The 22,343-nt window shown below is 40.4% G+C and overlaps 1 protein-coding gene across 3 annotated transcripts in view; it reads left to right on the plus strand.

Moving 5' to 3' along the window:
- Window positions 1-22,343, plus strand: part of LOC133387288 (ubiquinol-cytochrome-c reductase complex assembly factor 1) — an 88,262-nt gene that overhangs the window by 17,934 nt on the left and 47,985 nt on the right. For all 3 annotated transcript variants that reach the window (XM_061631773.1, XM_061631772.1, XM_061631774.1), the window contains 3 exons: window positions 6,551-6,623; window positions 7,601-7,658; window positions 19,222-19,330. In XM_061631773.1, the coding sequence (XP_061487757.1) occupies window positions 6,551-6,623; window positions 7,601-7,658; window positions 19,222-19,330 (240 nt within the window). The remainder of the gene's footprint in view (window positions 1-6,550; window positions 6,624-7,600; window positions 7,659-19,221; window positions 19,331-22,343) is intronic.

Below are 22,343 nucleotides of genomic sequence, written 5' to 3' on the forward strand. Positions count from 1 at the left end.
CAAATCATTTTGTTTTTAGTTCAGTAGCTTAAAATGTTACAGAGTGATCCAACTTGCTGGAGGCTGCCAGGAATGAAGCCAGCCAAGGCAGAGCTGGTGGAAGGGGCCACCACATGCAGCTGCTGCTTGGAGGTCTCTTGGAAGGGAGGACGCTGACTATGCCAGCAGGGCATGACAGAAAGAAATAAATGTTTTCCTTCCACCACCCCTTTCCCCAGTATTCTGGGTGCTGCAACGAAGCGCCATGGGAGGGAGCCTCACAGGACCTGGATTTTGCATAAGTCCCCCCCTCGGCCCCTCCTCCAACATGCCCCCAGAACGTCCTTTTTGCAGGTCTTCCGCTGGCTTCTGCCAGTTGCCCTTGCACTGGGCTAGGCTTCTCCAGCAGTCCTGGGGACAAGGGACTTATTCCAGTGTAGCCTTGCATAGCCCAGCTGAGCCAAGACCTAGCTGGCTCAGCCAGAGGTCTGCCATATCCAACTCTCCTCAGCCCGGCATAAATGCAAGTTGGATTGCACAGCTAGTTGCTCTTTTGAGTATATGGGGTGGAGAGGGGTTGTGGCTTGATAGTAAACTCTTTAAGGCTACAGTTTACTAGAGAATAAGTCCATTGAAGATTTCCTCCTGAATAAACATGCATAGAATTGGGCTAAACAGTGTTAAAGAATGTGAAATGTACTGCTTGAACTAATTCTGGGCATAATCCTGATTTCATGCTAACTTCATTTTAATTCATTTTGTATGATGCAGTTCCACGTTCTTTCTGTAAAAATGAATGATGTATGTTTTTGGCAAAATAGTTGGTTTCTATTTGAATCTGTGTTAATTGTTCATCTATTTAGTCTACGAAACCATTCATGCAGCAGCGAGTTAGCACTGTCTGGGCCATAGCCAGTAGTATTCTGCTGCTACTTGTCCATGATTCTGAATCTCTAATACTTTGTAAATTTCCATAAAGCAAGTTACTTTAAGAAAAAACTTGACATTTCAGAGTAAAAATGGATAGGACTTTATTGCACATGATTTAAAGAAATGCATCACCGTTTGTTATAAAACTAAAGCAGCACTTTCTGTCTCAAGTAAGGATGTTGAATTGGCAAGTACAATATTTGTGAGGTTCTTAAAGGGGGAAAACTGCAGAAATATGGATAAATTATGGTAAATGTGCATATTTCACTTAAATTTTCCCTGGTTGTATAAATTAATTTTGAGAAATTGTCTCCTATTTGTGTGATTTCCACTTTGTAGTACAATTGACTTGAACTGTGAATTCATCTTTGGAACCTAATGTGGTCTTGGTGGTGTCATGAGACTTTAATTATGAAATTATGAATGACAATACTTTTTAGTTAAGTCTATATTTGCTTTCTGTAGCAAAGTCCAAATTAGTTTTATAAGAACTTATTGTTTATTTAAAGGATTTATAGTTTGCTTTTTGAGGAAATCCTCCACAAACTTTCATTAAGTTTGAAATACAAATACAAGTCATAAAAAAACTTTTAAAATACACAGTCAACTTTAGTAACATACAGTGCCTTGCAAAAATAATCAGACCCCTGACCAATGCTGTCATATTACTGAATTACAAATGGTACATTGTAGTTTCATTCTGTATGGTATTTTATTTTGAAACACTGAAACTCAAAATCAATTATTGTAAGGTGACATTGGTTTTATCATGTTGGGAACTATTTGTAAGAAACATAAAAAACTGAAACATATTGCTTGCATAAGTATTCAACCCCTGTGCTGTGAAAGCTCCCAGTTTACACAGATGAAATAAATGTCCTATCGAGGACACAGTTACCTTACCATTGGCCTCCACCTGTGAACCATTAAAGTTGCTGTCACATTGTCAGGATACAAACCCCACTGTTGAAGGATAATTGCTCAGGCTGTGGATCTGAAGGAAAATGAAGACCAAAAAGCATTCTATAGAAGTGAGAGATAATGTAATACAAATGCATAGATTAGGAAAAGGGTACAAAATAATATCCAAGTGTTTGGATATATCAGTGAGCACAGTTGGATCAATAATCAGGAAGTGGAAGCTGCATCACACCACCCAGGCACTGCCAAGAGAAGGCCATCCCTCAAAACTCAGCGCTCAAACAAGAAGGAGGCTTGTGAGAGAAGCCACGAGAGGCCAACAATCCCTTTGAAGGAGCTGCAGAGTTCAGTGGCTAGGAGTGGGGTAATGGTGCACCAGTCAACTATAACAGCTCTGCATAGCACTGGCCTGTATGGGAGAGTGGCAAGAAAGAAGCCGTTACTCAAAAACGACCATCTGAAAGTACATCTGGAGTTTGCCAGAAAGCATGAGAGTGCCCCAACTGCGATGTAGGAAAAGGTTTTGTGGTCAGATGAGACCAAAATAGAGCTTTTTGGCCAAAACTCAAAGTGCTATGTGTGGTGCAAACCTAACACTGCCCATGGCTCAGGACACACCCTCCCTACAGTGAAGGGTCATGGTGGCAGGATCATGCTGTAGGGATGCTTCTCATCAGCAGGGACTGGTCATCTTTTTAAAATTGAAGGAAGAATGGATGGAGCAAAATACAGGGAATTACTGCAAGAGAACCTGCTCCAGTCCACTAAAAAACTGACACTTGGGAGGAAATTCACTTTTCAGCAGGACAGTGATCCCAAACACAAGACCAAAACAACATTGGAGTGGCTCAAGAACAAAAAGGCGAATTTCCTACAGTGGCCCAGTCAAAGTTCTGATCTCAATCCCATTGAGAATCTGTAGCGTTCTTTGAAAATTGCGGTCCACAAGTGACGTCCAACTAACCTGAACAACTTGGAGCAAATTTGCCAAGAAGAATGGGCCAAAATCCCTCCGACACTGTGTGCAAAGCTGGTACATACCTACCCCAAAAGACTTAAGGCTGTTATTGCAGCAAAAGGTGACTCTACCAAATATTAATGTGTGTGAGTTGAATACTTATGCAAGCAACATGTTTCAGTTTTGTATGTTTCTTACAAACATTTCCCAGCATAAAACCAATGTCATCTTACAATAATTGATTTTGAGTTTCAGTGTTTCAAACTAAAATATCATACAGAACGAAATTACAATGTACCATTTGTAATTCAGTAATATGAGAGCATTGGTCAGGGGTCTGATTACTTTTGCAAGGCACTGTAATTGATACCAGCAATAAGGCTACAATAAAATTGTTCAAACTCCAGTAAGCAGCTGCTCTCTATGATCCTATGTTAAAAGGTTTGGAGGGGGGAAAGGGTTTTAAGACTCACTTAATGGTTACAAGAGGTGGACCTGTCTGATGTCTAAAGCAATTGAATTCCATAATTGTGGGACCACCACTGAAATGACTCTCTTCCGAGTGCCTGCAGGGCTGATTGCTATCACTCTGACATAGATTTCAAGGTATGGGCAGGACAATCTGGGTATAGGTGATCCTTTTAAGACCATTTGGGGCTTTAAAAGTATTAACCAGCTCTTCAAGTTGAGCCTTGAAATGCTCTGGCAACCAGTGCAACTGATACAAAATCAATGATGTATGTTCTGATTGCATCCACTAGTAACCAGTTGGTCACACTTAGTACCAGTGGAAGTTTCCCAACCATCTTCAGAGGCAGCCACATAGAGCTTTACAGTAGCCCAGTCTGGATGTGAAGCATGTATGGATGACTGGGGCGAGATCTGACCTCTCTCTAGAAAGGGTTGCAGCTGGCATACCAGCCTAAGATACCTTCACCATCAGAGGTTTCCCAGACAGTAATAACTCAAGAAATATATACTAGCTGCTAACTTGATCCTGCAGGGAATGTGCAGCCCTATCAAGACATATATGCTTTCCTGTAACACCTTTGTCATGTCTGGATTAAGCTTCAGCTTGTTCCCCTTCATTCATCCCAAAATGGTTTACAAGATCCAAAATCTCCCCAGGATAACTTTGTGGAAGAGAGGGAGGGCTGAGTGTCATTTGCATACAGGTGACACTTCAGTCCAAACCTGCAGATGACTTCTCCCTGGTGCTTCCTATAGATAATTTATATAGCATAGTTAGCAAGACTTTTCTGATATAACTTATTTTGCATATTCTTGTTAAAGGTCAGGTCTCAGTTAGTATTCTGCTGTATTGACAGAGTGCTAGAGGCCTGCAGCCAATATTTTGACTAGTAAATTCCAAAACACACAGTCCTTCTACCTGCTGTCTAGCTACATAACCAATAAACCAGAAGAAAATATTATTCTCCAGCTCAGTTTCTAATACATATTCTCTTTTTTCTCACCAGCCTTATTTCTCCCCCATCTCTACCTTCTCTTGCCCCCCCCCCATGGACCACTTTGACAGATGGCAGAACCACCTATCTGTCAGTCACCTGAGATCACTCTGGTGTCAGGTGACAACTTCCAAGGAAAGAATTGAGTCCAATGTGTGTGCACTCCAGTTATTTTCTTTCTTCCTTTGGAGATGCAGCTTAGATTCAAGCTGTGCCTACAAAGAAAGATTTTTCTTAAATGGAGTCAATCCCAGCAGGATTTATATCTGGTGCCAAATTGAAAAGGTTGCTGAATGCAAGCCCCTCCTGCAGAAGAACAGTTGGGAATGCACTCTAATGTGCTCTAATGTTCTATATTGTTCCTTGTAGCCGCAGCATTACCTGCCCCCACACCTTGCTGTTGGGTGTGCGTCGTTTAGAAGAAATGGCCATGCAGGCCTAATTTGGCCCACATACCAGAGGTTTCTTATTTGGCCCCTGTAACCCAGCATTGCCTAATCTGACTTCCATTGGCTGCTTAGGTTTATTGGCAGTGGACATTCACTTTACCCACTACCCGGTACTTTTATCTGGAGATGCCAGGGATTAAATTGGGACCTTCTGCATGCAAAGCATGTGTTCTTCCACCTTTACTGCCAAAAGCACGGAACAATATAAGAATGTCAACTAGTTCAACAAATAGCACCCTGAATTTTGAGTGTTTCTGTGACCCTGTGAGATGTCGTATTGTTCAGTTTCATGTCAAATAAATACTTGGCCAATCAAAATGAACTAAAGAGTCTTATCTAGAATATAGCATTAGGCTCTGGGTTTCTAGCAGTAGCACAAAGGGGCTCCTTGTCTTTTTGAGTCTGTTGGCTCTGGTTCTTCAGAAAAGCCCTGCATAGCACAGCAATGCTGACACAAGGGCCTTTTTTAAAAATCTGAAGTAGGTCGGGCCTGAGTTAATGCCAAGAACACACTTTGCCAGTAGGACCTGTAGTGAATAAGTGAGTTTTGTGTTTCAGCGACTGAGGCAGAGTTTTTCTTGTCTGTTCTTGTTTTGCACATCCTGTGCTTGCACAGCAACAAATATAGTAAGGTATATAGGATGGAGTTATAAATTAGGGGCTGATTTGCGGCAGACCTCTATAAAGTGAAGATCCTCAGCTTATCTTTTGTGTGTGTGCATTCATTGAGCCTAGTGCTTGAAACTGCATGGAGCATGTACCTTTGCACATGCTATTTATTCTCTGGTATACTGTCATTTAGGGTGATGAACATTCAGCTTATTTTCCAAATGATTTTTGTTTCCATTGTCATTTTATTTGTGAGTCCTTTGAGATGGAAGAATATTGAACTTCCTTTGTCTTTGCTTTAACTTTGCAAAGGCTCACTAGAACACTGTCTGGAAATTGGCTTGAAAACTCCTACACCACATTTTTTTAAAAAATGGTCTAGACAAGTTTAGAAGGGGAAGGGTAGGATTAGAGGACCTGAAGAATTAAAGAATCTGCTGCCATAATCTTAACTGCCCAAGAAGTTGTTAGTGTAAATAATAAATTGGTTATTCATAGTTTTCTGGACCAGAACAGGATGATGGCTACTAGCCAGTATAGGTTTAAGAATACTGCCATTCCAACAAAATATCGTTCTGTGACAGGAAAATCCAGTAAGCATAATGTACTTCTTGATTTAAGAACATGGAACTGTGTCAAATCTGTCTTAGAGGAGCAGAGAAATCTTGGCTAGAATGTTGACTAATTGTGTCAATGTATAATTGAATATGAAATGAGAGGAAAGTTATAATGAGGCCTTGGAAGGCCTACTCTTGGGTGTGATTATGCAATTTTTTTCATTAATGAACTTGCTCATCAGATCCACATATAATGAAATGAAACTGAAAACTTTTTAGAGGACAGTACTTTTGTTCATGATCTTCATAAACTGAATTTGATGTAGGAACCTAATGTATGTAGAGATTAAATGTACTGTATGTAAACGTTTGATATATGTTAGCAAAAATAGATCATTAGGCTATTTAAAACTGAACATTTTCAGTTATCAATATGGTATCCCATAAAAATTAGCTTAGTTAATATTTTGGCTTGTTTTTGGTGCAGGAGGGTGCTTCACATTTAGCAACACACACAGCACAAAAACTTGAATATCTGAGAAGACAGGGCCATCTGCACATTTCCTTTTGCAAATGCTTGTTATAGTTTTGATTGTAGGAGAAGTGTAGTTTATGTGATTAATGAAAATAGTCACGTTATGCATGTTGTGAGTATTAAAAGCAATTGCTTTTCCTCTTCAGAAAATTAAAATAGCAGCCCTACGTATGTACACATCCTGTGTGGAGAAAACAGACTATGAGGAATTCTTTAACAGTAAGTTTACCATCTCTCATCTTTTATTCCTCTTCTAGTAGAGCAGCATGGGTTTGACACTCAAATCTTGCTTCTTTTCTTCTTAGTGTCTATATCTACACTTATTTATGTCTGCTATTAAGGAACCGTTATTGTGAAACAAAGCCAGCTTTTGCATATTGAAAAGGAGAGAAAAGAGGTGATTTATATCCAATCAACATTTTTTAAAAAACCAAATTTCACCAATACTGTATAAAAACACTAGTCTTCACTGTCATTGAAGGTAACCCAGGCACTTAGTTTCCTGCCCTATTGCTGCTCCTGTATGCCCAGCTTGTTTTTTAACCATCCTATGATCCTTTAATTGTTCAAGTACAGAATGGAATCTGAAGCCCATGTTTGCAAAAGAACTATAGTTAGCGTTCCTGCAATAATAATTAATTACTATTTAATTATTAGCTGAGAGTGGTTTTCAGCTAATAGATCAGTGTATAATGAACAATTGAGTGGACAACTAGAAACCTTTAATTGGCCTCATCTTTCCAGTTTATAACAGAACCAAGGCAGCTAGGCACTCTGATTTAGTGAAATTCATTTTATAGCCTGATATTTTACTGAATTCTTTAATTAAACTTAATAACTTTCCAAATGTTTATTATGTGTCCTTCATAATTAACACCACTTGTACATAAAGATTTGTCTTGAATTTTATTTGAACACCTTTTATTACTCTATTAGCTCTGGTAGCTTCAGCCAGAGATTCTATGGATAGCAGAATAACAGTTTTAACTCATTCTAATACTATATTTTATTTTGTTATAACCTGTCCTGGGACCTTATTAGGGAAGGGCAGATAAGAAATCCAAAAATAAATGAATGCATTTCTGTTTGCAAATGGGATGATGGTGAGTGTGAAACTCAGCCATTCATTTACTTAAATTAAAAAGAGATTAAAACAAAGCAAGTAATAGAAAAATGTTTACAATTCATTTTTTAAGGATTTCAGATGCCTGACACATTGCACTCATGGTTTCTAGTAGCACAGCTTCATGTCTGGTAAGTAAAACATTTAAAACCTATATTTTCTGCATTCTGCAATTTGTTGTTGTTGTTGTTGTTATGTGCCTTCGATTATGACTTATGGTGACCCTATGAATCAGTGACCTCCAAGAGCATCTGTCATGAACCACCCTGTTCAGATCTTATAAGTTCAGCTCTGTGGCTTCCTTTATGGAATCAATCCATACATTCTGCAATGCCTGTAACAACTAAAGAAGACTGTTACTGGTGATGACAGAAATATTGGACTTTGCATGCAAAAATTGTGAACAATTTTAAAAAATATAAAGGTCAGAGAAACCTAATATTTGTAGTTATTTCTAAGGTCTAATAGTGGAAAGGATATGGCTAGGAATACCTTTAAAAGCTTCATTCAGCCAGAATGGAAAGGTCTCTTATTTAGCTGTTATCGGAAAAGCTCACATTTACGTAAAAGTGGTTTGAATTGTGAGAATGTATGGTGATTTTACTTTCAGGTTGTCAGAAATCTTTTAACAAATTATTCCATTCATATTTACATTTGCATCTCTAAAATGTATCTACAGATTAAGTGAATGCCAGGTTGGTTGCATGTAGAATATTTAACACCTCAGAAAGTGAGTTTTCCTTTCATTTGTTAAATAACTAGCCAAGAAAAATAATTAGGCAAAATCCAGTTTCCATCTAAAATTACATGTCTGAAAAGGTCAGAGTAAAATAGCGGATGGAAATAATTTGTTCAGTTGCTTGCCTCTCTGGAAGTTAATAGCACTAGATTTGAGTCTATAGATGCTCAAAAGGTGTCACTGAACAAAATATAATCACGTGACCCAGAAAGCATTTGTACATTTCCTCATCTCACCTTTTCCAGTCTCCTCCCATTTATTTAAGGGTTCCAAAAGATATTATGATCCATATTCTGGTGGTATATTCTCACAGGCATCTTGTGAGTGCATTTAAGGAAGCCCCTTCTTAGAGCATGTTAATCATGTAGTGGGAATTAAAGGTGTACAGCAGATGCAGATGAATCTCGAATCCCAAGCTGTGCTTTAGAGGGATTCTGACAATGTACAAAGTGAAATGAGATCTGTACAAGGTGCCCTGAAGTTTTTCATGGATCCTCACTGTTTCAGATATCAAAAAATGCTGCAGAAAAGTGTCTGCTAATAGCAAAACTAATGTCTCTAAGCTTATCATATAAGCAAAAATACCAGGTAGGACAAGGGGGAAAGAGAGAGCAAACACCAGGGTGAGAAGTTGGAGGAAGGAATACTCTGTTGTGACATACAGGTTCAACTTGTAATCAGAAGGAATTATTTTACCTGGACTTTCCAATCTCAGTGTTTTGGGGGAGGGATGTTAAAGAAATTTTACCTTAGTCTTATACGCTTCTGCTTTTTTGCAAATTCTGTCTCTTTGGATCAGGAATGTTACTGAGAGTTCTGGTGGAGCAGTTGGAATGAGGAATTTCATTTGTTTAAATTCAACCCAGTCCCTCCCTTTTACCCACCATTTTCTTTCAAATCCTACAGTTTTTTCATTTATTCCTTTTGATTTAATCTTGCTGTTCTTGAATCTTGTATGGCTTGCTTGTTCTTGTTAGCATCAGTGGATTTTCCCTCCACTTAGAATAGTTCTGGTATCAGGAGTTTGCTTTCAGTGTAGTCTGTTTTATTTATTTTGTCTCAAGTGATTCTATTCAGCTGTAGACTGCCTTTTATTAGAAATTTCTAATGCCTTTGAGTGTGTCTTTTTTATACACATGCACGCATGTATGCTCACACCTTAAAAAGCTATTTTTATTCATTTAGTTATTGATCAGCCAAACCATAGCCTGCTTGGCTGACATAATCCATCATCCTCATAACAGCTGTTTGTTGCTGAACTGCAGTGCTATTGTGTGCACAAGCACTCATTGTAAGCAGAAAAGTATCACACAATACACATTTTGTCATTATCATTATGTACACCCTTGTTCTTAACAGTCCATTGTTATGCTTGATCATAAGGCACATATGTAGTGCTGTTCTAGGGGCAGAGTTGGGGACAATGGTGGAACTGGCAGCAGTGCTGCCTATTTAGGTTCTTTCCCCCACCAAACTCAAACACACCTTCACTGTGGGAGCAAGTGGCAGTGCATAGTCTGGGATCATTTTGGATTGGCAGAGGATTCCATATGTCATCTGCCTATATTGTAGGAAGAAACTGAGCAGGGAAGAAGCGAAGGTTCCAGAGCACTACACTATCAGCAGCCTTGTCATGTACCTGGGCAGAGAGAATCAGTCCCTTTTGCTTGGAGAAGAGTCAGAGAAGTTGGGCAGGAAGGGCAAGAGGTGCACATGAAAGAGCAAGAATGAGAAGTCTCCCTCTTACACTCATGATCCTTGACACAAGAAGCAGAAGCAGAATCAGCTTAGACAGGCGGTTGTGGAAGATTTGTGTGAGGGACGTAAAGGCCTATGAGATGTTTGTTTCCAGTGTCCACAACTTACCCCTCAAATAGCAAGACCCAGGCTGTGGTCTGAAGGCAAATGAGGCTAGCACCCTACTGAAGCCAAGCAGGGTCAGGTCTGGTCAGTGCATGGATGGGACACTGCCTGGGAACCATATGTAAGCCACCTTGGGTTTCTATCATGAAAAGAAAGGCAGGGTATAAATGTAATAAATAAATAAATCAAAATAGATCAAAATACTTTGCTTGCTGTTCATGTGCAGTTCCACCTGCGACCACCTACGTAAGGCCATTGAATCAGTGCCCACAAACAAGATCATAGAATCAAAGAATAGTAGAGGTGGAAGGGGCCGGGCCTACAAGGCCATCGAGTCCAACCCCCTGCTCAATGCAGGAATCCAAATCAAAGCATTCCCGACAGATGGCTGTCCAGCTGCCCCTTGAATGCCTCCAGTGTCGGAGAGCCCACTACCTCTCTAGGTAATTGGTTCCATTGTCGTATGGCTCTAACAGAAAGTTTTTCCTGATATCCAGTCGAAATCTGGCTTCCTGCAACTTGAACCCATTATTCCGTGTCCTGCACTGTGGGACGATCGAGAAGAGATCCCAGCCCTCCTCTGTGTGACAACTTTTCATGTACTTGAAAAGTGCTATCATATCTCCCCTCAGTCTTCTCTTCTCCAGGCTAAACATGCCCAGTTCTTTCAGTCTCTCCTCATAGGGCTTTGTTTCCAGTCCCCTGATCATCTTTGTTGCCCTCCTCTGAACCCGTTCCAGTTTGTCTGCATCCTTCTTGAAGTGCGGAAACCAGAACTGGTTGCAGTATTCAAGATGAGGCCTAACCAGTGCTGAGTAGAGGGGAACTAGTACTTCAAGCAATTTGGAAACTATACTTCTGTTAATGCAGCCTAATATAGCATTTGCCTTTTTTGTAGCCACATCACACTGTTGGCTCATATTCAGCTTGTGATCAACGACAATTCCAAGATCCTTCTCACATGTCGTACTGCTGAGCCAAGTATTCCTCATCTTATAACTGTGCATTTGGTTTCTTTTTCCGAAGTGTAGAACTTTGCATTTATCCCTGTTGAATTTCATTCTGTTGATTTCAGCCCAATGCTCCAGCCTATCAAGGTCCCTTGGAATTTTGTTTCTGTCTTCCACGGTATTAGCTGTGCCCCCCAATTATGTATCATCTTCAAATTTGATAAGCATGCTTTGTACCTCCTCATCCAAGTCGTTAATAAAAATGTTACAGAGCACTGGTCCCAGGACCGGGTCCTGTGGTACCCCACTCGTTACTTCCGCCCAATTTGAGAAGGAACCATTGATAAGCACTCTTTGAGTTTGATTCTGGAGCCAACTGTGGATCCATCTAATAATTGTTCCATCCAGCCCACATTTAGCTATCTTGCTAATCAGAATATCATGTGGCACTTTGTCAAAAGCTTTGCTGAAGTCGAGATATATTATGTCCACAGCATTCCCACAGTCTACAAGGGAGGTTACCTGATCAAAAAATGAGATGAGATTAGTTTGGCAGGATTTGTTCTTCATAAATCCATGTTGGCTCCTAGTAATCACTGCATTGCTTTCAAGGTGCTTACAGATTGACTGCTTCATAATCTGCTCCAGGCTGACTGGTCTGTAGTTCCCCGGTTCCTCCTTCTTGCCCTTTTTGAAGATAGGGACAACATTAGCTCTCTTCCAGTCATCTGGCACCTCACTAGTCCTCCATGATTTCGCAAAGATAATAGAGAGCGGTTCTGAGAGTTCTTCAGCCAGTTCCTTCAATACTCTAGGATGCAGTTTATCGGGCCCTGCTGATTTGAACTCATTCAAAGTGATTAGGTATTCCTTGACCATTTGTCTGTCAATCTCGAGGTCCAATCCTGACCCTTCTACTTCATGTTTCCTGGGAGGGTCATAGGCCCTTTTTTGGGAGAAGACTGAGCCAAAGTAGGAATTGAGCACTTCTGCCTTTTCTTTGTCATCTGTTATCATTTTGCCATCCTCATTGAGTAGCTGTGCCACCATTTCTTTTCTCTGTCTTTTACTATGGACAATCCCTTTTAGTTCTCTTCTCCCCACACCACACCACCAAATCAATTTTAAAGGTGCCCTTGACCTATTTATCTGCAATCTGGCAGGTCTCTTATCTAGGGTCGCCTTTCTCATGTTTGCTCTTTTCAGACAAATAGGTTACAAAACACTTGGCGAGATTTAGGCAATTACTTTTTTTATCCACTGCAGGACTGTCAAGGATGCTCTTGCGCGCACACACACACAAAACCCCACTGCAGCTCTTCTTCTGAAGTTTGGCAGAAGTCATTCCTGGAGAAGGAGCTAGCATGTCTGCAAATTTCATCAAATGTTGCCCCCCTTCTCCAAACAGAAGCTATAGATACTTCCTTTCGTGCCTGGCACAAAAAATCCTGAACCTATTTGCCTACAATTTCGCAGGCTCTATCCACTCTGGTGGGGCTACAACTTCACTTTTGTCAAAGGAAATAATACTATAATTATTTTTTCAGTTTCCTAATAATGAATGGGGTGTGTGAAGACTTTTTTTCTGAAGTGGACTCTGCCTTGAAGCCCAGGCTGAATTGGGGTCCCAACTGAATCTTGTGGTCAGTAATCTATCACTCTGAACTTTCATTCTTAATTCCTACTGTTAGACTTGCAGAATTGTTATCAGCTAGCTCTGTAGATGGCCATCACAACAGCTGAAAGCAGCAGTACTGATTGCTGTACTTGTATTTTTAAAATTAAATGTTGAATGTATTTCAGATATTTCTGGTATCCCTGCAGCTAATTGGAAATCTCAAGGACTCTTTAAATTAATCATTTGAGTGATGACTTCTGTGTTGCCTGCATTTACAATTCAGATTGTACTTTGGCCTAAGGCTGAAGATGCCAGCTTGAGGCTACCCTCTGCTTAATCAGATTTATTGTGCAATCCTCATTTATTTACTCCTTTCTCAAATACAGAACAGGGGACTAGACAGCTATGGAGGTTCATTGAAAAGCTCCAGCTGCTTTATGGTGGCTAAAATTTTTTAAAAAACACCAACAACATTTATTGTTTTTTTGCCCATCATTGCAATTACTAAACCCCAAGAGATAGTCCTGAGAAGTAGTTGAACAGACTCATCTTCAGTGAGCGTTCATTATGGACACGTGGCATGCACACTAATTTGCTCCAAGCTGATGTGCTGGGAACTAAAGATATCTGAGAGCCAAACTAGGTGTTAAAATGTGTATTCGCATTTAATGAGCAGGTTTTTAAAAATGCGTCATCAGCTGAAAAGTAGAACTGTTGGGATTACAGCAAGTAGGGATGGGAAATGGCACCTGAAAGACCGCCTTTTCACATTTGTTACCTGCCTCTAGATTAAGATCTTCTTTTGAGGTCCTGTTGTGTGTCCTACAGATGTATGTGCATAGCATTGACAATAAAATAGAATAAACCTGTCCTGTTAATGTTTCTAAGATAATTATTTTAAAATTAAACTGATCATCTTTTTTTAATCCCAGAAATTAATACATTTCTAAAGCAAAATTTGTCTGTAATCAAACATGGCTTGGCAGTTGAATAATTGAATATATTACAAAACATGACCTTATGGTAAAACAATAAAATGTTTTGCAGCTGTGTTGGTGTGGTTAGAAAATTTGTGTCATTGAAGCTCAAGTGGCAGTTGTTGTAAACGAGGCACTGTTTTTTAAAAAATAAACTCTCCAGATTCCATGACCTCACTCAGGGTGCTGCTGAACTGCTCTTTGACAACACTATGCATCCAAATACACAGCACCTTTTGAAGTATTGGGCTAAGTGTTGTCTGGAAAACATTTGGTTCTTGTTCCATCAGTGATAACTTACAGTTCTTGATCTCTGTCACTTTGGATCCTCCTTTTTATTATTACTAATACAGCGGTGTATGGCATTTGTCAAATGTTTCATAGTAAAAATACACAGGTCCCTGACCCCAAGGAGCTTACAGTGTTCCTTGGAATTGTGAAATAGTTTTCTAGAAAGGAAGAAAGCAATATTTGTAGCATCTGCAGATGCCTACTGAAGTTAGACCTAACTTGTGTATTACACAAGAGTAAGAGAGAGATCACAACAGGAAGTGGTTGATGAACATAAGAGCCTGCTGGATCAGACCAATTGCCCATTTAGTCCAGCATCCTGTTCTTACAGTGGTCAATTAGATATCTGTTGGAAGCAAGCAAGCATTACCTGAGTGCAAAGCAGTCTCCTGACGTGATTCCCAGCAATTTATATTCAGAGGTTTACTGCCTCCAACAGTGGCGGTAGAACCTCACCATGGCAGCCCCATTCCCCATTAACATGTCCAGTCGCCTTTTAACAACATACAGGTTGGTGGCCATCACTACTTCTTGTGGGAGCAAGTTCCGTTGTTTAAGTATGCACTGTGTCAGAACATTGGTTTGTGACAACCACTACTCGGTCGCAAATTCTCCCTTTTTAGGGAAGATGATTGAGAGGGTTGTGGCGCAGCAATTGCAAGTACTCTTGGATGAAACAGATTATCTTGACCCATTCCAATTTGGGTTCAGGCCTGGCTATGGGACTGAATCAGCCTTCGTCACCCTGATGGATGATCAGGAGAAGGACGGGGGAGTGTGACCCTGTTATTCTTGATCTCTCAGCTGCTTTTGATACTATTCACCACGGTATCCTTCTGAGCCAGCTTGGTGAGATAGTTATCAGAGGCACTGTTTTACAGTGGTTCTGATCCCACCTTCAGGTTGCTTTCAGAGAATAGTATTGGGTGATGGTCTTTCAGCAGTTTGTGTTGTGGGGTGTCACAGTACCATCTTGTCCCCAATGCTGTTTTAACATCTATATGAAGCCCTTGGGTGTGGTCATCAGGAGATTTGGGGTAATATCTTTGTAATATCTGAATCGGGAGAGGCTGTGCAATCCCTAGACTGGTGCCTGGACTTGGTGGTGGGCTGGATGGGGGCCAATAAACTGACTCTGAATCCTAGCAAGACTGTGCTGTGGGTTGGTGGTTCCCGAGTTCAGATAATTGGTCAGCTGCCTGCTTTGGATGGGGCCATATGCCCTCTGAAAGAGCAGGTTCGTAGTCCAGAGGGTGCTCCTGGATCCATCCTTGTTGCCAGGTAACCTCAGTGGCTATGAGTGCCTTTTACCAGTTTGGGCTGCTAAGACAGCTGCAGCCATTTCTGGACCAGGATAGCCTGACCACTGTTGTCCATGCACTGGTAACCTCCAAACTGAATTACTGTAATGTACTCTATGTTGAGCTGCCCTTGAGGTTGGTCTGGAAGCTGCAATTGGTGCAAAATGTGGTGGCAAGACTGATCACTGGGGCAGGGTATCGCCAACATGTCACCCCGCTGCTGAAAGAATTGCACTGACTGCCCATTAGCTACAGGGCCAAGTTCAGGGTTCTGGTTTTGGTGTACAAAGCCCTATACAGCTTGGTACCAAGATGCCTAAACGATTGTCTTACCCCTTATATATCCAATTGATCATTGCGCCCTGCAGGTGAGGGCCTTCTGCAGATACCATCTCTCTTCCACACAATATGAGAAGCGGACATTTAGTGTTGTGGCACCTACCCTTTGGAATTCCCTCCCCTTAAACATTAGGCACCATCACTGTTGTCTTTTTGCCGCCTATTGAACACCTTCCTCTTTCAACAAGACTTGTAATTAGAGAACCTATTCCAGTCTGCATCTGTGTTGGAATTGCTTTTTTAGATTTTTTTAAAGCTTTTTTTAAAAAGATGTTGTAAAATATATTTTGTTCTAATATGTTTTTAAAGATGTTTTATTTTAACATATTATAAAATCTGTTTATAATATGTTTTAGAGTGCTTTTAGTGTTTTGTTTGCTGTCTTGGGCTCCTTCTGGGATGAAGGGCAGGATATAAATTTACTAAATAATAAATAAATACATAAATAAAAATACTTTATTTTGTCCTGAATCTTCCAACATTTGCTTTACTGGGTGTCCCTGAGTTCTAGTACTATATGAGAGGAAGTAAAACATTTTTCTATCCACTCTTCCCATACCATGCATAATTTTTTACACTTCTACCATTTGCCCTCTTAACTCACCTTTCCTCTAAACTAAAAAGCCCCAAATGTTGAAACCTTCCCTCATAGGGAAGTTGCTGCATCCTCTTGATCATTTTGGTTTCCCTTTTCTGATCCTTTTCCAACTCTACAATATTTTTTTTGAGGTGAGGTGACAAGAACTAAACACAGTATTCCAAATGTGGCCACACCATAGATGTATTTATCAGTCCTATAACTAGGCCATTATATATCAAAAGACCACTTAGTGTTTTACAAGAAAGCATTTTAACAATCCTGCCACCTTCTCTCCCCACCCCTACACCTAACTGTTACACAACTTGATCCCTAATGATTCCCAGCATGGAATTTGCCTTTTTCACATGGGTTGACATCTTCCTCGAGCTTTCCACTATGACCCTAAGGTATCGTTCTTAGTCAGGAACCACCAGTTCAGACCCCATGAGCATATACATGAAATTTGCTGCCCCAATGTGCTTCACTTTACACTTGTTTACACTGAATTTTATTTTCCATTGCCTATTAACCCAGTTTGGAGAGATCGTTTTGGAGTTACTTGCAGTCCCTTTTTGTTTTAACCACCCTAAACAATTGTGTATTATCTGCAGACCTGGCTACCTTACTGCTCACCCTTAACTTTAGATCATTTATGAATAAGTTAAAAAGTACAGGTCCCAATGCTGATCCTTTGGGGTATTCCACTTTCTACATCCCTCTATTGAGAGAAAATGGAAAATGGACTGCCTTCAAGTTGATCCCGACTTATGGCGATCCTACAATTAGGGTTTCATGGTAAGCAATATTCAGAGGTGGTTTAGAGAGAACTGTTGAGAGAACTGACCATTTATTGCTATTCCCTGCTTCCTTTTTCTTAACCAGTTACTGATCCACAAGATAATTTCTCCTCTTATTCCATGGTGGTTATGCTTACGCAGGGTTTTTTGATGCGATACTTCGTCAAAAGCTTTTTGAAAGTCTTAAGTACACATCGTCAACTGGATCACCTTTATCTGACTCTCAAAGAACTCTAAACAGTTAATGAGACAGAACTTACCCTTGCAGAACCGATGCGCATTCTGCTTAAGCAAGACCTGTTCTTCTATATGCTTGGTTAATCTATCTTTTAGGAAATTTTCCACTAGTTTTCCCAGAACTGGCATTAAGCTAGCCAGTCTGTAATTATCAGGATCCCTCTTGGATCCCTTTTTAAAAATTGGTGTTACATTGGCCATTTTCTAGTCATCTTTGGGACAAGATACATATTTTTGTTGGAAGATCAGCAATTTCACTCTCGATTTTTTTAAGAACTCTCAGGTGCATGCCATCTGGATCCAGTGATTTTATTTTGTCAGTATGGCCTACAACGTTGTCTCTTGTCACCACTATTTGCCTCATTTTCTCTAGACTCCCTTTCTGTGACAGTCACTTCTGGTGCAAGGATCTGCCCTGTATCTTCCACTGTGAAGACAGATGCAGATAATTCATTCAGCTACTCTGCAATTTCCTTATCCTCCTTTAGCGCACCTTTTGCCCTCTTGACATCCAAAGGGTCAACCACCCCCTTAGTTGTTCTCCTGTTACTACTGTATTTATGGATTTTTTTGGTTGGTCTTTGTTTTTAGCCATGTGTTCCTCAAATACATTCTTTGCATCCCATATTGTCTGTTTGCATTTCTTTTCCGAAGTCAGTGTGCCTTTTTATTCTCCTCATTTGGGCAAGACTTCTATTTTCTAAAAGAAACAACCTTGCCTCTAATAGTTTCTTTAACTCTGCTCATTAAGTATCCTGCTGGTATCCTCCTGACCCTGGTGGTACCTTTCTTGATCTGCCATATACATTCTAGCTGAGCTTCTAATGTTGTGGATCTAAACAACACCCAAATATTTTGGAGAGTAGTATTAGACTTTTTATTTTTTAAATCTTGACCTAGCAGAGGCAAAACTTTCTCAGGACCTTTTTGTTTATGCAGAGCCTAGCATGTGTAAATCTGAAGGTTTTTTTCAAAGGCTCTAAGAGCCCTCCTGGAAATAACTTTTAAAATTACTGAAATTGACAAGTGGAGGAGATACCTGTTCCTTATAGCCTCCAGCTATGTTTCCCCTACCCATGCATACTCCTTCCCTAATTATACCTCTCCATCTGCTCAGTGTGGTGTAGTAGTTAAGGTGTTGGACTACAACCTGGGAGTCCAGGGTTCGAATCCCCACATAGCCATGAAGTTCACTGGGTGACCTTGGGCCTGTCACTGCCTCTCAGCCTCATGAAAACTATTCATAGGGTCACCATAAGTCGGAATCAACTTGAAGGCAGTACATTTACATTACATCTGCTCACACATTCCCAAATTCAACAAAATACTCTTTAAAATCTAAATTCAGAATAAAGCATATAAAATAAACATCCTTTAACATTTTCATGTACATAATTTATTCTGCACATGGAATTTCAGATTATTGGCACAGAATTTATTATTATTATTAGGTTTATTTATTTGAAAGTTTTTGGTGCAGAATTTTGTTTTTAAATGCAAAACAAAATCCATCAGTCAGAGATGACATTTCTACTGCAGCAGCAGTTGGTATGTGGGAACACTACATTTTCCTTGTAGGAATCAAATTTATTTGCTAAAAATTAAAGCAAACTAACAGCAGAATCCTATACATATCTACTCAGAAGTGAGCCCCATTGCATTCAATAACACTTACTCTCTTGTAAATGGGTATGTGCACACTGAGCCCCATTCTTTTCAAATGGAGCTTACTTCTGAGTTAGCATGCATAAGAGTGCACTTTTAGATTCTGATTGGTTTCTCCTCTGATGCTGCTTTGACAGTCTATGACTGTACTAATGTAACTATAGACATGGAAGTGCAGCTAAAGCCCAGGGCACAGGACGGTTCTTCCATTGTCATTAGCCATACTCCTGCTGTATATTCCTGGAGCATACACCAACTCTTTCTCCTTCTTTGTGCTTTTCATACCCTACTTTTAAAGTCAAGATTTCTGGAATCTAATGTGTTTGCTTCACTTTAGGATGTGTTTAGTACGAATGAAGCAAGAGGGACGAGCAGGAAAATACATGTGTCGCTATATAGTTCATTCTATGTGGGAAGATGTTCAGCAACGTGGGAAGGTCATGGGGGTGAGTAATCTTTGGTACAGATTCCTTTATCACTTGATTATCTTATTGTTTCAGTATGTCAGAAAGCCGGTACTTCAGAATTCAGATGGAGCTAACCATGAGCTCAGTGGTCCAACTTAGATATTACCATTTAATATACTCAGAATAATGGCTGAGAAGGACAGTGAACAGCTGGTGTTTCCACTGGCTTTTTCTCACGTGCAAGTACAGCTTAACCATAAACTTTATCTTAAGTTGAAGTAAACTACTTTGTTTCACATAGAGGTAACTGCAACAGCTAATATGCATACACATATTTTTGTTCTTGTTTTATTTATTACATTTATATCCTGCCTTTCCTCCAAGGAGCTCACAGTGGCATACTCAGTTCTCCAGAGCTTGGAAGTAATTACGTTTTACTTTTTTTGAGGAACAAGTGGGCAATTCCTTTACATTTTGATTGTAATAGAGCTAGAAGTAATTTTATTACGTTTGTGGAGTAATTGTAATGTTTCCAGCATTACTTTTGGGCATTACTTTGGGGGGGGGAAGCAGGGGAAAGCTGCTCCTCTGACTTGTAGATGAAAATCATGTGCCTCAATCTGGGCTTCTGTGCAGCATCGCTTTTCCCTCATGCTCTGTGGGTGGGTAGGAGGCGACGAGGGAGGAGGTGGAGAGTGAGACGGGGTGGAGTGGAGAAAACAATTGTTTAAAAAAAGGATGGTGGTGGTGAAGAATGGGGTGGAGGGAAAAAAGAACATGGATAAAGGAGGAGACGGAGGCAGCAGCAGAATGGAGATAAAGAACTGTGGAGGTGAAAGATGACAACATGTGTGTCTGTGTGCTTGCAGTTGGCACACAAAGTGGCCTCCACCACCCTCTCTGGCTACTGTGCTGCATTTGAAGTATTTTAACTTTTTTGCATCTCAGGGGAAAATATTTGCTTGAGTGAGTGTCCCTTAGTTGGTGACAGGGCAGGGTCTGGGAGGTGGTTAAGTCAGAGAGATTATGCTTGCTGGCTGAATGGGGGGGTTGCACTTGGTTTGACATGCAAAGATCTGAGTAGTGGCCTCTGCCTCCCTCCCCATCTCTCTTACCAGTGGAGAGACCACCATTGCTATCTTATGGATAAAAAGAATTATTCTGCTACCTCTGTATGTGTATGTTTATTTTTAATGTTGTTTTAGGCTACTTAGATGTGCAGCAGCCAAGGCCAGCACCTTGTAGGCGTTTTTTTAAAAAAGTAACTGAAATGTAATTGTAGTGATTACTTCTGAGAAAAAGTAAAGTAATCAGTTGCTTTCAGAGCAATAACGATAATTACTACTTTTTGGGCCATGTAATTGTAACTGTAATTTATTACTTTTTAAAAGTAATCTTCCAAGCTCTGCAGTTCTCCCCCTCTCCATATTATCCTCAAAACAACTCTGTGAAGTAGGTTAGGCTGAAACCCCTGAAGTAGTTGTGTCAGATTAGCAGAACTCTCAACCACTGAAAAGTGGATTGGCTGATCTTTATTTATTATTACATTTATATTCCTCCTTTCTTCCTAGAAGGAGCCCGGGGCAGCAAAATGAGGTATAAATTCTAAGTCTGGCCAACTTGACAAGTGATTTCTTGTTGCCCACAATAATCAAATGATGGAGTCTGGTTAGGGCACTGTGGATTGATTGTTTGCAAGTGTCTATCCTTGATGGAGGTAACTGCATTCTAACTCTAGCTGCTCTGACTCCATGGGTTGCTGCAGAGGAGTCTTAGCCTCTCCCTTAACACCCTTCACTCCATACCTGAGAAAAAGTCTGCTTGCTGATCTAAGGTGAACCAGCAGTTCTCAAATAATTTCTTCCAGCTTATAGGAGAAGTATGCCACATAATGATCTGACCTAATTATAGTAAGCAATAGTCAGATCATATGGTGGTCCAGGACCTACCTTCAACTACTCAGAACTAGCAGTCTGACAAGTACTTAATGAAGCAATATTTATTTCAGAAAGTCAAAATTATGCCTTCAGAAAATATAGTAGATTTAGTCAGTTTCACCAAGATGATTTAAAAAGCAAAGCCTGCTATGTAATGAAGGGGAAGGCAAAAACTCCTAGCATTACCAGAGATATTGTTTTACTTTCTCAATTATAATTCAACCAACTCACAGTGAATGATGTGAAGGCCCAGGAAAAAAACACCTGGAAAATATTTATTCAAGAATTTAAAACAATTTTCCAGTGGGAACATGAGATATTTGGGGGTACACTGGGGGCAGGGGAAAACATATTAAGCAATAGTTTCTCTCTTGGAGTTAATGGAATGCTTTTTAAGAGAAGGATATGTAGTATGTCGGACAGTATACAGCAGCAGTAGAGTGACTTATTCCTGAGTAAGCTATATACATACACAACACTCAGATACATTTCTGAATCTAGAGGGTATTGCCATCTTCATGAGAAGATCATACAAATCCTTCCTTCCTTATAAATTGCTCCTTGCCTTCTTCTGATGACCTTTGATCTAGTTTTCATAAAATTGTAGAGTTGGAAGGGGCCTAACCAACCCCCTGCTCAATGCAGGATTTTCCATAGGAAGTGGGCCATCACTGTGGGGAATAGTTCCACCTATCGTGCGAAGGCAAGAATGTTTTTGAAGTCAAGACTAGGGACGTCATGCCCCTCCCACTCTCCAGTTCATTCTTGCCTTCGTACGAACAAGATTGGAATTTCACGTAGCATTTAGCTAAGTCTCGTATTTGTTTGTCTTTTTCTCTTCAAAACCTTTTTTTTTTTTTTTTGATCGCTTGTGAGGGAAGGGGAATCCCCCTCCCTCCCCCCCCTGATCGTTGCCGCGGCTGCGGCTGATCCGATCTCAGCGGGAGCTTGCAGCTGCGGCTCCCGCCGTTACTACTTTACCGCAGATCGCCCTCGCTACGTGGCTTAAATCCCACTGCGAAGGGCTTTACAGACCGCACGGCGGCTCTCTCTGCGGCGGCTGCCGTTTTTTCCTCTACCTGCTCTTCCAGAGTTTTTTCCAACCGCTACTGCGG

Source organism: Rhineura floridana, chromosome 6 (assembly GCF_030035675.1).
Source record: "Rhineura floridana isolate rRhiFlo1 chromosome 6, rRhiFlo1.hap2, whole genome shotgun sequence".
NCBI classification, from domain to species: domain Eukaryota; kingdom Metazoa; phylum Chordata; class Lepidosauria; order Squamata; family Rhineuridae; genus Rhineura; species Rhineura floridana.